The 14,017-nt window shown below is 43.5% G+C and overlaps 1 protein-coding gene across 1 annotated transcript in view; it reads right to left on the bottom strand.

Annotated features, from left to right (window-relative positions):
• Positions 1-14,017, bottom strand: part of LOC144508504 (cadherin-4-like) — a 650,983-nt gene that overhangs the window by 49,512 nt on the left and 587,454 nt on the right. The window contains exons 11-12 of the mRNA XM_078236483.1: positions 11,313-11,455; positions 6,414-6,647 (exon numbers count right to left, since the gene is read on the bottom strand). Of these exons, the coding sequence (XP_078092609.1) occupies positions 6,414-6,647; positions 11,313-11,455 (377 nt within the window). The remainder of the gene's footprint in view (positions 1-6,413; positions 6,648-11,312; positions 11,456-14,017) is intronic.

Genomic DNA, 14,017 nt, shown 5'->3' with positions numbered 1-14,017 from the left:
GGGGTGGGGCGTGGGGACAAGTTCAGCTTCAGTGCTGATTGGGGCCTTTACAGTGGCACCCTGATCTCCATGGAGCCAGCTTTATCAGCTCTGCCAGACTGACGATGTAAACCACACCCCCAGATTTATTTTTGTCAGGGTGGCTGATGATCTAGTCTGAAAATACGGCAGCACACCTGAAGAGAAACACGTCAATTTTCAGTCACGCCTGACAAATTATGGGAAGGTTCCACCCACAATGCCTGCAGATATTCCAGTAAAGGACATGATATTCCAGTGATTTCCCAGAATTAAGAAAAGTTTTGGAATTGGAAGGCAGTTAATTTGTATTAGCATCTGGGAGTAGGCACTGTGTGTCGCATTGCCATGGAGATGGGTAGCACTTAATGAGATTCTTTGTTTTGAGCTTACCTCTGTGAATTCAGTTAGGGCATGGCCAGCAGGCAAGATGTTTGGAAAGCAGCTGGGAGACTGCGTCGGCTTTGGGTATTATGCAGCTTGTAGCTCCTTGGAAATTGAAGGATAAAGCCAGACCTACAGCTGAAGTAGAATAAATGCTAGATCGATTGGAGGGGTGGCACAGTGGTTAGCACTGCTGCCTCACAGCGCCAGGGACCCGGGTTCCAGCCTCGGGCCACACTCTGTGTGGAGTTTGCACTTTCTCCCCCTGTCTGTGTGTGTTTCCTCCGGATGCTCCCGTTTCCTCCCACATTCCAAAGATGTGTGGGTTAGGTTGATTGGCCAGGGTAAATTGACCTTAGCGTCAGGGGGATTAGCAGCGTAAATACTTGTTCCACCATGGGAATAGGGCCTGGGTGGGATTGTGGTCGGTGGGCCACATGGCCTCCTTCTGTACTGTAGGGATTCTATCATCCAAGCTGCAGCCTGCGATTGGGAGATGGGATTCAGTATATAAGATGAAGTTGGTTCGGGGAAAAAAAAAGGCAGAAGGTTTGTTTAGTTGGAAGATAAAGGGAGACATCTGCAGTAATCCTCTGAATGAATTGTAGTTTACCTTTTGCAGTTGGAGCTCTGGATGTAATCAACCTGGATACAGTTTGAAACCAAAGCAGTGGGCCTTTGGAAACCATCAATGGGCTTTTCTGATGTTTGCAGCCACTAAACTGAAGTTGTAAGGGAAACCTTTGTTTGAGCCGTGGGATCCAGCGCCATGAGTTTTTAATGGAAATTTGGAACTTACTTAGGCGAGAACTAATAAAAGGACCCCCGTCAAATCTTCTACTTTGGTGAATATCTGGAACGGCAGAGTGAACACTGGACAACTGTGATTTCCCTTTGGTTTGGTCCCAGAGTAAAAGTGAATAAACTTTCAAGATTTAGTAAGATAAGGGAACTCTTGGGAAGAAGGAAAAAGTAGTACTGAGTTGATAGTATAAATCTTTACAAGCTATCATGTAAAGCTCGCGGCGCTTGCTTTGCTAAATTAAATTTTGTATGCAATAAATTTTTGTTTTTGTATCGAAACATGAAATCTCGTGGCATAGCTGTCAGCTAATTACTGGATGTCCACATCACTTCTTTGAAGTTAATGGTTCATAACAGGACTGTCCCCCCTTCCTTTTAAAATCAGCCCTCAGCACCAAACACTACTCTCAAAGAATGTTTGATTTCTGAAAGGAAAAGCCAAATGTCACTTTGGACAAAATGCTTATGAATCAGATGGGATGTTAACTAATGGGATGTGTAAATTGTATGAAGGAGAGGGTGATTGAACGTAGGAGATAAAGAAACCAATCCACAATAACAGACTAGGAGAAACATTATGGGCGTATTATGTTTAAACAGAGGTTTTAGTGAAAGTTAGGAATGTATAGAATAAATTAATAATTTTAAAGGTTTCTCCTGGTTATACGTGTCCTTATCTGACTATCTTGGATGATAGTTTAGCCATCTTGCAAGGCATTGGGAGGTAAGCATAGATTCTGCCATAGAGACCCTCATATAAACATATATATTATGCACATTGATCATTTGAAAAGATCAGGTGATTCCAGAAAGGATGACATGATGCTGAGATACTAACGTAAGTGTGGAATTGTTGACAAGTGTCTTTCCCAATATGTGGAATGAATGAGAATGCTTGGTGAAATGTACTGAATATATCAGCGCTTATTTATAGAAATATTTATAGCTAATTAATAAGCAAACAAGCCTTTAGGTATCTGTCTTTTATGCTTAATGGTAATATTCCTTTTATAACTTTTCAAAATCTCTCTCCAATCAATTCTAACCCACATTATAGTCTCAATTTTGCAGTTATTCCCTTGAATCTACCTTGTGGTTATTCCCTATTATTGTTTACCTGTCCCTTCAACCCACTTACAAAAATCCATTCTGATTTGTTTTATTCCCTCTATGCAATCATTGTTTAATCAATTTCTTTAGAAAGTATGTGTCAATGGGGGGAATTCTCCGGCCTCCCAGCCTTGTGTTTCTCAGCAGCAGGATGTGGCACGCTCTTCACGGGATTCTATGGTCCCGCCACTATTAGTGAGATTTCCAATTGATATCACCCTACGCTGCCACAAAACACGCAGCAAGTGGTGCGGTCTGGGATTAGAGACTCCTTTTGGAATAAATGGCCAGAAAATTCCCTCCAATGCCTTGATAATAGGGATGGCATGGTGGTACAGTGGTTAGCACTGCTGCCTCACAGTGCCAGGGACCCTGGTTCAATTCCAGCCTCAGGTCACTGTCTGTGGAGTTTGCACAGTCTCCCCACGTCTGCATAGGTTTCCTCTGAGAGCCCTGGTTTCCTCCCAGAGTCCAATGATGTGTGATTAGGCTGATTAGCCATGCTAAATTGACCATAGTATCAGGGGGATTAGCAGGGTAAATATGTGGGATTATGGGAATAGGGCCTGAGTGGGATTGTGGTCAGTACAGACTCGATGGGCTGAATGACCTCCTTCTGCACTGTAGGATTCTGTGATTCTATAACCTAAAAATCCTTTCTCACAATACTAGCCATCTTAACCATGTCATGCTGTTGTCCAGCAGCTAAGCAATTGCATTTCACCATGTAATCTGCAACAATCTCACTTGGCATTGACTTCTATTCACAGAATGCAATTTTCAGTGCCATCTCTTTTTTAGACATGCAGTAATATAAGTACAGAAACACAGTATTTACGGAATAGTGCATAGTGCTAGGTCTTGTGGGCAACAATGGATCTAAACTACATCAAAGACATTAGGTCCATCATGGTGAGGAAAATGTTCACATTATCTTCATCCTCTATTTCACTCACTTTCAGCCAAATGTGATATCTTTGTTTGAAATTACACCAGTCCTCTTTACCAGGGTTAAATTTCCCCCATTGTTCCCACATATGTCTTCAGTGCCATATTCTTTCAATGATGTACTGTGCTGACCCATTATGTACCTGAACACTATGTGCACGCACAGAACAACCAGTCAAACTTCGTCACAGTCAACTTGAAAAGTTCCGAAAAGTACGTCATGATATTCTTCAACCCTTAATTTCTCAAATGAAATGAATTCAATCCAAACTTCACCACCATTTTTCTGTTTGTTAAGCACTGATTAAGAGGAACACACTCGCAACTGCAGGGAGCCATTATTGAACTCTGTTCATTTCGCAGGGAGGACAATATCACAAAATCCTAAAATCTTGCAAGATACTGCACTCACATCCCATGAATCAAATAAAAAATATATAATAATTGGTATGTAGAACAGAAAAAATAAAATGACCGTAATCTTGACTGGATTAAACGCAGCATTTTAACTGCATGATTTCTAGCTTATTAAAGCAAATTATGCACGTTGTAATTTGTAACATTATAAAATATTGCACAGGAATTGTAAATTTAAAAAAATCCCGTAATTGGAGAGGTGAGTGAGAAATTCCAGGAGCACAAATTTAATTCTCCCTTAAAGTGGCACTCTGGACTATTGTTAAAATGTCCAATTATTGAGTGATCAAGCGGCCAAAAAAACCGCGTTCCTGTGAGTGAGGAAGCTGCTCCATATGTGAGAGAGAACTGGAAATTTCCATTCTGGTTTGTGCTGGCGAGAAAGTTCTGCAGTATGAAGTGAATGGTTTCAGCAACAGGACTGGCACTCTGAATTCTTAAAAATAGAATCTGCCTGTAAGCGTGAAGATAAACTCATCTGAGGATAAACCGTTCACTCAACTGTCCACTGTCACTACAGTGCGCAAGGGAATCTTCAGGTTGATTTTACAGGGGAACCAACAGCACACCCTCTTGGAAACAACGGGAGCTGACTTGCTCCACATTGGCCTGCCCTGCGGCCATAAAGCTTTGTGGCACAGACTAATAAGGGCCAAGTGGCAACTTGAAGTCCCGTCTTACGAATCTGTGACTCCAGCAGTGTCAATGGCTCCTGCCGGGACTCCAGAAGGGAGAAAATCATCAAAGCCAGTGGATCCCTGGAGCAGGTAAGTCTGGGATCTTAAGCCAGGAGGGTTTCGGTAGGTTAGGGAGTGTGGCAGGGCGTAGGGAGGAAGGGGAGGGAGGAGGCTTTGCCCTGAGCGGGGCCGCCTCGCGATAGTCAAAAGGCAGTCAAGAACGACCCACCCCTTCCTTCACAAAAGAAAATCAAACTTCCCACTCTCGCCCTGCTGCCCACACCAAAGATTTTATGACCTCGGCAGCATAAATATAATAGACATCCAAATATGTGTGGGTTAGGTTGATTGGCCATGATAAATTTGCCCCTAAATATTGAGGGCACGGGGATAGGACAGAACCTGGGTGGGATTGTAGCCGGTGCAGGCTTGATGGGCCAAATGGCCTCCTTCTGCACTATAGATCCTATGATCCTATATTGTCAGGATTGCATGGCCTGATAAGGAGTCTAATTGACCCTTAATTATTCATTTAAATATGGCAGATGGCCTGCCAATTTCGGTGCCTTCCCAGCCCCCATTTATGGGAATGAGCTCAGGACTGGGTGGGAAGGTGGTGCGATGGGCACCCCACCCTATTTTCTGCGCCCTCCTCCCCCATAGGAAACATACCTGCTGGGTGCATGTAAAATTTAAAAGCCTGTGTCTTTAAATTTAATTCGTATTTTTTGAGACGGACCCCAGCTAAAACAGAAATTGAACTGAAAAGGAAACAGAGTGGGAAATACAACAGGTAAGTATAGAAAGGAAACAAAAATATACTAATGTTTGGAAGACAAAACTGTTGGCAAACTGAAATTGTTTAGAATATATAAAAGGACACAAATCGGTCCAAGCTGCGCAGTAGCAGTTGTTGAGTGCACTGATGCAATAATAAGCAAGCTGGAAAGATTGTCCAGCTCCAGAAGCTGAGGATAAATTGTTGCAGCTGTTTCTATTATTTGAAGATAACATTCCTGATTCTATGCCATCTAGACCAATCTGAGCAGGTTCGATAGACATTGTGGTGATCTACCATTTGTGCTGAAAACCGTGCCCATGGAACTCAGGTTGGTTGTTGCTGGGCATCAAGCTAGCTCCTAGAAGAAGAGGAGCTGAAATTCCTCATGAGGAAGACAAGATTTAAATGACTTTGTGACTAAATGTAACCACCAAAATCTGAGAGAACTGTGGAGCCAATTCATAAGATCTATCTCTATCATTTAATGTGTAATTTATGGTTTATATTTAACCACAATTTACCTGTTCATTTATGTTTGATTTATTTTACTTCTGAAGCTAAGAATATAGGATAGGTAGCATGTTGTGTTGGCTTTATTGACTCTTTCTGCTTTAAATTGTGGAAACCCGAGGCTTAATCTTTCAGTAAATAACAGATTTCTACTGAAAAAAACGTTAATGGTCTCTACCAAGTTTGTGACCAAAGCCTTTCTTTAAGTAGAAATTTTAAATCCCTAACATTCAGTGGAGGGGAACTTTCACATACAACAACTGTGACCAGAGCATGGAGATGTTTGATTATGCCAGAGAACACCATTACAAAAAACAGTAGAAAAAGTAGAAAAAAACCATTACAAAAAAATGCAGAGACTCAGAGAACCTTTTGGTTAAGATCAAGTTTGGGTTCAAGACCAAGATCATGTGTAATGTCTGTTCTTGTCACTTTGGATCTAGTATATCTCTTGTGAAGGCCATGAATTGGATTCAATTTGAATTGTTTTTTTTGAGAAAACAAGGAGATAGGTTCGGGGCTCTCCCCTTCCACTCTGCGCAAAGGAATAAAAACATTTTTTAAAGTTACGTGAAGAGGGGCATGGGTTTGAAACTATTACAAAGCTATGTTGCAAGTAGCAACGGGTTACATTTCAACATTTACTTTGAGCAAGGAACGTGGCTTAGCTCAGTGGAGTTTTGGTTCTGAAATGTCAGTAACTATCGCTACTTAATGACACTTATCATTTAACTTGGAGTGTTGTGCAAGCTCTCTCATCTTACCATTTAAACGGGTGATTGTCCAGTTCCTCCTGACACCCAATGGCTTATATTCCAGCTCAAACACAAAGGGGCCTGTATTTGGATCTCTGTCGGCATCTCCCGCTGTGATGTTGATTGCATTTGGATTGGGCTTTTCACAAATCTGGGCCTCTTTAAGAATCAGCTCAGGTGCATTGTCATTAATATCAATGAGGTAAATTTGAAAGGTTCCAGTGCCACTCGCTGCAGGGTTGCCTGTGTAAAGACAACACACTTGTTGGTTCATGGTATGTAATAAAGCATTTGCATCTCATTTTAGACAAATCAGTAATATCACACAACGTGAAGCCAAAGGATTTTGTCATTGATGTAACCAGCATTACTCATATTAAGGGGATTTTTGATTCAAACCATATCACAGCTGCAAAGAAATTCAACTTCACAGGTCTGTACTTCTTGTGCAAATGGACTGAAATGTAACACAGCAGGCATGCTTGGTGAAGGGATCTCTTTCCATCTTCCTTGGTTTACATAAGGCCTTGACACTCCCAATAACTTAGTTTTGACTTTGCACCAACAATACAGGAGTGGGGGGGGGGGGGGGGGGGGGGTCGGGGGGAGGGGCGGTTGCAATCTTGAGCCTGTGCTCACCATCTGTGGGAATGGCGGCAAGGGGCGGGGGAGGGTTGCGGGGGCCTCAAGATCCAGCGAAACCCGGGGGTCGCAAATCTTGCCAGCAAGATCATGACATCCGATTTTCACCGCTCCTCGCTGGCAATGTAATGAGGTTTCAACAGGCGTGAATCTGATTTTAATACAATTCAATACATTAACATTTAATTCAGTATCCCTTTGCCATATATTGAACCCGAGGCGTATTTTCAAACCCCACCGACGTGACATAGGTTTTCCCCCTCACCCCCAGGGGCATAATGGTGAATACATCCTGTAGGGGAGAAGGACATGGCCAGGCAGTGACCTGGCAATTTTCCCTGGCACAGGTTGGCACTACCAGTGGCGGACCCCTGTGGGAGCCTCATGGGGGAGGGTGGTGATGGAATTCATCTACTTATGGTGGTGGTGGGCGGGGGGGGGGGGGGATGGGGGAGGGGGGATGGGGGAGGGGGAGCGGATGTGGGAGATGGAGATGTTTGGGTGGGGAGTTGGAATGAAGGGGCCTGATGTTCAGTGGGAAGAGGGAGGTGCCGGCATTGATTTTTGGATGGGATGGTGCCAGCTCTGATGATCACGCGGGGGTGGGGGTGGGGGGGGGGGGGGGAGGGAGGGGTGGTGCATGGTGGAAGGATGCTGGGGGGGGTTGGGAGAGGTGCTGTCTCTGAGCACAGAGGGTGGGTGTGTGGAGGGAAGCCCCTGACACCTCTGTGTTGGAGTTGGGGGAGGTTATTTTTCACTCTGATTGGAGTGCCTTTTAAACATCGCGCCCCAATCTCAGTGCAGCCAGGCTTTGCCAACATATTAAGGCCCCAATCCTCAACATGACGGCGTGAAATACAGCGAGCCTTTTTTTGGTGACAAAGTGTTTTAAGATCTGGAGAGCAAACCGACGTGTTTCTCGAGAGATTTTTCAGTCAGAGCCAAGACACTTTGCCATTTTTCAGTAAGATTGCCCCCTACGTTTGTGCAGCCAGATCTCCAACTCCTCCGCATCCTATTTTGAATCACAGATCACAGTACTTCATGATCATCAGGTTGCCAAATTATGAATTCATTTTTGGCAGGAGGTAAGAGACAGATTGCAGCCCTGCCACTGTCCCTACACAAAAACAAAGTCAGTGTGGACAGGTAGGTGGCTGCCCTGCTGCCACTGTGCACTGTGGACAGGCTGAATCGGGGCAGCTTAGCACTTCCAGCTCTCCCTAGGGAGGAAGTCCAGCTCTTGAGAGCTGCCGGCAATCAGATTGGCTGACTGTTGTGGTAGCACCAAGAGAGCATTGCTGTGCAGTGCGAGGACTGAAACCAGGAACAAGAAGAGGCCTGTGGATCCTGGACCATAGGCAGGGAGTGTTTGGACAGTTTAGGGAGGGAGCGGGGGTAGTGGGTGGTGTGTTTAACAGAGCAGGCAGAGAAGTAGGAAAACAGGGTCTACCATCTTTGGGGGGCTGCACAATGATTTGCAAAGCCCCTCTCCCCAAAGTTATCACCACCCCCCCTTCCTTCCCACCTTTTGAAATAGCTTTTCTAAAAACAGCCTGTTACTCTTGCCCAACTGCCTGCATCGACAGTTTATGATGTGGACACTGTATTATTGTGGTCAATTGATTTGTTAACAGGCTCAAATGACCCCTAATTATTTGTTTAAATATAGTGGGTCCAACCCTCATATTAAGGGGCTCAGCTGAGAGGTGGGTGGTAAGATGGTGGGATATGAACCCACACTGTTTTGCATGCCCCCCCCACTGCAAACATGCTTGATGGGGGCACATAATATGCAGCCCAGTATATTTCCATTGGTGGGAAGCAGAATATTTTGGCTAGTAGTTTCTGCTACACCTTCTCTCACATTTAGTGAGGAATATTGCCACCACCTTTTTAAAAAAAAATTTCCAGTGAGGACCAAGATAGGTCCTTTCCCTGATGTTCTTTGTGTCCTGCCTACCTGCATGATCTTCCCCAGTCCAATTAAGGATGATGTGTGGGTTCCTGACGGCCTGCAGCTTTGGAAGGCTGTGACAGTCCCATTGGGAAACCTTGGTGCTGCTCAGGCAACCAGGAGGGTGTGAGCGGAAGCATCCATCAAAGTTTAAAATTATGAGGTCTGAAGCCAGTACGTCATTTGGACTGGAGGGAAAACACTTCCAGTACAGTTGTTTGGGTCATGGGTGCAGCCTTTCTTGTCGGTGGCCCTTTGGATCCAATGGCTACGTAGTCTGCTGCTGGAGGGCTGCCCCCATTGAGCTACTGGGCTTGGCACAACAGGAGGTCCCCCCCACTGCAGGGAAGATTCTGGAAGAGTCTTCCCCATTCCAATATTAATGCTTGGAATTGCTAATTGCTGGCTCCCTGCCCACTTTCAGGTAGGTAGTCATTGTTGGTATGACCGTGTCTCCGACAAGATCAGCTAAATGTAGGAATATGTCTCCAAAACCCCCTCTGCAGGTCTCTCAACATTCCACCTGTGTGTATTTCAACATCCAACTGAGAAAATTGGATAAAAATTGGTCAAGAGTTCAACCGTGCCAGAGTCACTGACTGGCGAGATAACCTTGATAGCTGTAGAGAACACTATTACCACACAGGCCGCTGCAATCTAAGAAAGCCTGTCATCGCCATTTTGGGTGTCGGCTGCCACGTTTCTTACATTGTAACAATGACTACATTTAAAAAGTACCTCATTGGCTGTAAAGTGCTTTGGGACATAACGGTGATTGCAAAAGGCAGTATGTAAATTCAAGTCTGTGTATTTTCTAAATCTCAGGGCAACTAGGAATTGTTAAAAAAAAATGTGACTTTGCCAATGTTGGCGACATCCCAATAAACAGATTTAAATAAAAAATGTTCCAATTAAATGGATTTCAATATAATTGAAAAATTTGAGGTTGTCACAATTTGTGAGTTCAGAATGTGTTCTGTTGTTCCATTCAACAGGAAATGTTTAATGACCTGAATTCTTCCTCGCACAGGCAAACTATTTGATTTATGCTTTAATGCCAAATAGCGAGTCCATGATTCACCTCTCCCAGTGGCAACTGTGCTCAGAGAACATGTCTACAGGAACCATGAACTCTCTGTTCAGCGCTGCCTGGATCACCCCTTAAAGTGTCCAGAATTGGATGGAAGATCTCTCAACAGCTGGTTATTTGTATTTCTACCTTAAAGACATGGGCCGGAACCTTCCCATCCCACCCGTTGTGGGAATCACAGCAGGCAAGGCAGAAAACTCAGCGGAACATTTAAAGGTCTGTTGAGCTCAGGCGAGAATGTCCAGTCTTGGGGCACACGTGGCTCATGGTTTCTCAGCATGTTTCTCATCAGTACATGGCCATTTCTTGTGGGTTTTTATTTCCCATACTACATTTTATGCGTATAAATGCTACTTCTTACGTTATATTGACAAAACCTGAGTTTATTGGTTCCTCAAGATCATTTTTAATTATAAACTTAAATCATAAACACATGGCGCTTGCTCTCTCTCTCTCATCTTGGGTGGCATGGTGGCACAGTGGTTAGCACTGCTGCCTCACAGCACCAGGGACCCGGGTTCAATTCCGGCCTTGGGTGACTGTCTGTGCGGAGTCTGCACATTCTCCCCTTGTCTGCATGGGTTTCCTCCGGGTGCTCCGGTTTCCTCCCACAGTCCAAGGATGTGCTGGTTAGGTTGATTGGCCATGCTAAATTTCCCCCTAGTGTCAGGGGGATTAGCAGGGTAAATATGTGGGGTTACGGGGATAGGATCTGGGTGGGATTGTGGTCGGTGCAGACCCGATGGGCTGAATGGCCTCCTTCTGCACTGTAGGGATTCTATGACGATCGTGAATCAGTATAAATGCCAAACCATTTTATCAGGTTAGCAAAACATAGAGGAACTAATTAAATTGCTTCATTTTTCTACAAATATTCCAAGTCAAAAACTATGGATATTCGAAGTGAGGTTTCTTTAACTCGAAATTTCCAAATCGATGTGTCAAGTATAATAACTTCAATGTGGGCGAGACGGAGTTGAAGCCAAACGCCAAGTATTATATGTCGAGATGAATGAGCAACAGAAGATCAGATCAGATCGAATAACATCATGGACCGAACTAAGCTCCAGACACTGTTGGTCACACTGCGTAAATGGTACAAATGCAGGCTTTATTAGAGGTTTTCTGCATGTCTTATATGCAACCCAAATGATGCACCAGGTTGAGCTATTATCTTATAGTGCTCCACAGGAATAAACAGTGTGAATCCAAGACCTACCATTGTCAGTTGCCAGGAATGTTGCTTCATACACATTGTTTTTAACATAGATCGATTCTCTGTCCAGGACTGCTGTGGTTGTGACCTGACCAGTTGTGGCATTAATGTTCAGCCAGTTTGCAGGATCTGACAGTTCAGAATACCTAAAAAAAGCAGCAAATATTAACAGAAATTTTAGCAACTTGCATCAGGAAGCCAATGATAGTTAGCTGAATACATGAAAGCAACAACTGTAAAAACAACAGTGCAATGAATGATAAACAGCACAATGATTTGGACCTATTGGCATCAATTGTCTTTTTCCAAGTCAGATGCTTCTGACTGGAACAATATGAAAAGATCCCTAACACTATCCACTTCAATTCATGCCATTTTCACCTACATTGAAAGCACCCTCTTCTAAAAGGTGAGGAACCTTTCTAAATATTGTAATTTGATGTCAGGGACATTCTGCACCTTTTGCCTGATACTTGGACACTGTTTTGGATGACACTTCGAAGATGGGTATCTATACTAGATGCGTAATGCTGACTATTTGTGAAGTGACTTAAGAGGTTTTCATTTTTTGTTTGCTTTTTGGTGCCATTTAGGTTCCCATGAGCCTGTGTGCCAAGGTTCGACTAACTTTTGCCCCTGGCCCCAGCAGCACCAATGAGATTCCCAACAAAAATCCTTCTTTCTAAGGTAATTCATAATAAAAGGCACTAAAGAATGCCAACCTGGTCAGATGAGAAATACACCCACCCTCATGTGCCTAGCTGCCCATACCAACACATGTGACAATAATAAATCAAATCAAATCAAAATCTAATCACATAGAATCCCTACAGTCCAGAAGGAGGCCAATCGGCCTATCGAGTCTGCACTGACCAAAATCCCACCCAGCCCCTATCCCGTAGCCCCACGTATTTACCCTGCTAGTCTCATATTAGCAGATGAGGTTCCTATTCCAAAACGGAACAGAGAAAGCAGCCATGAAACATGTGAATGTCTGACTAAATGTAACATTGGAAGTTTTTTCAGAAGCACCCGAATCATAGCAGGGGTACTTTTTACTTTTGGCAGGGGTGAAAGACTGGTGATAACACTGGATCAGTTGCCCATGACTGATTTTCTTTTATATTATCTTCACTTGCCACTTCCAGTTCTCAATTCCGACCAAATATGAAAATGACTTCTGGTATGTTTTGTTTTCATATCAGTGTGTGCAAGAATACAAGCTGGGAAGATCACCAAACAATTGGATATGGAAGGCTCAATGATTACAGCTTAAGGTCTCACATCTGCACTTTGGATTTCCTTATGCATCATTTTTGCCTGTCAGTTCTTTATGGTGTAATGTGAGCTGGAAGAATGTTGGGAAAGCTGATTATCTCTGTTATTGGAGGGGGGGGGGACCTGGAAGGAAGCTCAACCTGTGGCACTTTCGCATGAGCCCCGACTTTCCTCAGTGTGCTCCTGCTCTGCTGTTGTAGCAGCTCTGAACATGCTTTGGGTGGTAGAGAATAATTTCAAACCACCAAAGCTGGTGAGTTTTAGGACATGTAAAAGGTCTCAAATGCAAACCCCACCCACCTCAATCCCACCTACTTCTGGTTTTAACAAAAGCTGGATGTGGGGTGGTGACCAAGGTGGGAGGTGGGAATGGCTGGATGTATAAGGTCTTTACACCACTGCTTATGAGCTCAGGAGAAGCAAAAGAGTGCCAATCTAAAAGAGTGGCCATATTGTACTTCCGAAGAACTCAGCAAAAAGAAGCAATGACTTTAGCCATAAATAGATAGCCGAAGAAAGCGGAAGAGTGTGCAGGTGAGGTTGCGGACTGGCTGAGTTTATATATAGTGATCAATTTTCAACAATATAGCCTTTGGAAGAAACACATTCAGGATCATTAAACATTAAAAGCAATAAAAGAAAATAAGTATAGATGAAGTAGTAATATGTTGTTCAGGGAAGAAATACTCAAAACAGCCAGATGGCCTCAACCATGGTCATGAACTGATATTGTAAACATTAATGTTTTAAAGTCTTATTGCTTTCAAGTTGAAACCATTTATTGGTCACTCTGAACAGATTGTCCAATGACTTCAAGTCTTTTCACCAAATTCACCGTAACACTTGAGGACAGTTAGACAATAAAAAAAGAATCACTGTAGTTAATCAGTTGTAATCATCCTCTGTGACATTCACTAATTTCCTTATTAAAAAAGAAACGATTATGGAAATCGAAAAGCATGCGCATACCCGTAGATTCCTGAGTAATCCTTTCAGTTCATCATTAATGCACTGTCCAATTGCAAGCTGGACAAACAGCGTGAGTAAGCCCGCTAAGTGCTGCCGTGGATTGACTCAGATTTAATCAAGAATAACAATCACCGGGGCCGAATTTAAAGAACAGGGTGATAGCAGCACATGCTGAAAAATGCACAGTCGGTCAATTAGGATCAAAACCCTGAATGCGAACCTGCCCTTTAACTTGATGGATGCTGATGGACTGGTTTGCGTATTTCCAGAAATTTCTGTTATTTAAGACTTCTAGTGTGTGCAGTTTTGCTTTTATTGTAGGATTCAAGATTATGCAAAAAAACAATCCCTCTATTGATTAACTGTAGATCTTAAACCAAAAGTAAGCAGTAATGAACAAGTCTTGTCCTTTATCAGAGACTAGCAACCCAATGTAATTTCTGGTGTGCTGCATTAACTCC

This window comes from Mustelus asterias, chromosome 20, assembly GCF_964213995.1.
Source record: "Mustelus asterias chromosome 20, sMusAst1.hap1.1, whole genome shotgun sequence".
In the NCBI taxonomy this organism is placed as follows: domain Eukaryota; kingdom Metazoa; phylum Chordata; class Chondrichthyes; order Carcharhiniformes; family Triakidae; genus Mustelus; species Mustelus asterias.
Note: the sequence above shows the minus strand (reverse complement) of the source record. Positions and strands in the feature narration are given on the sequence as shown.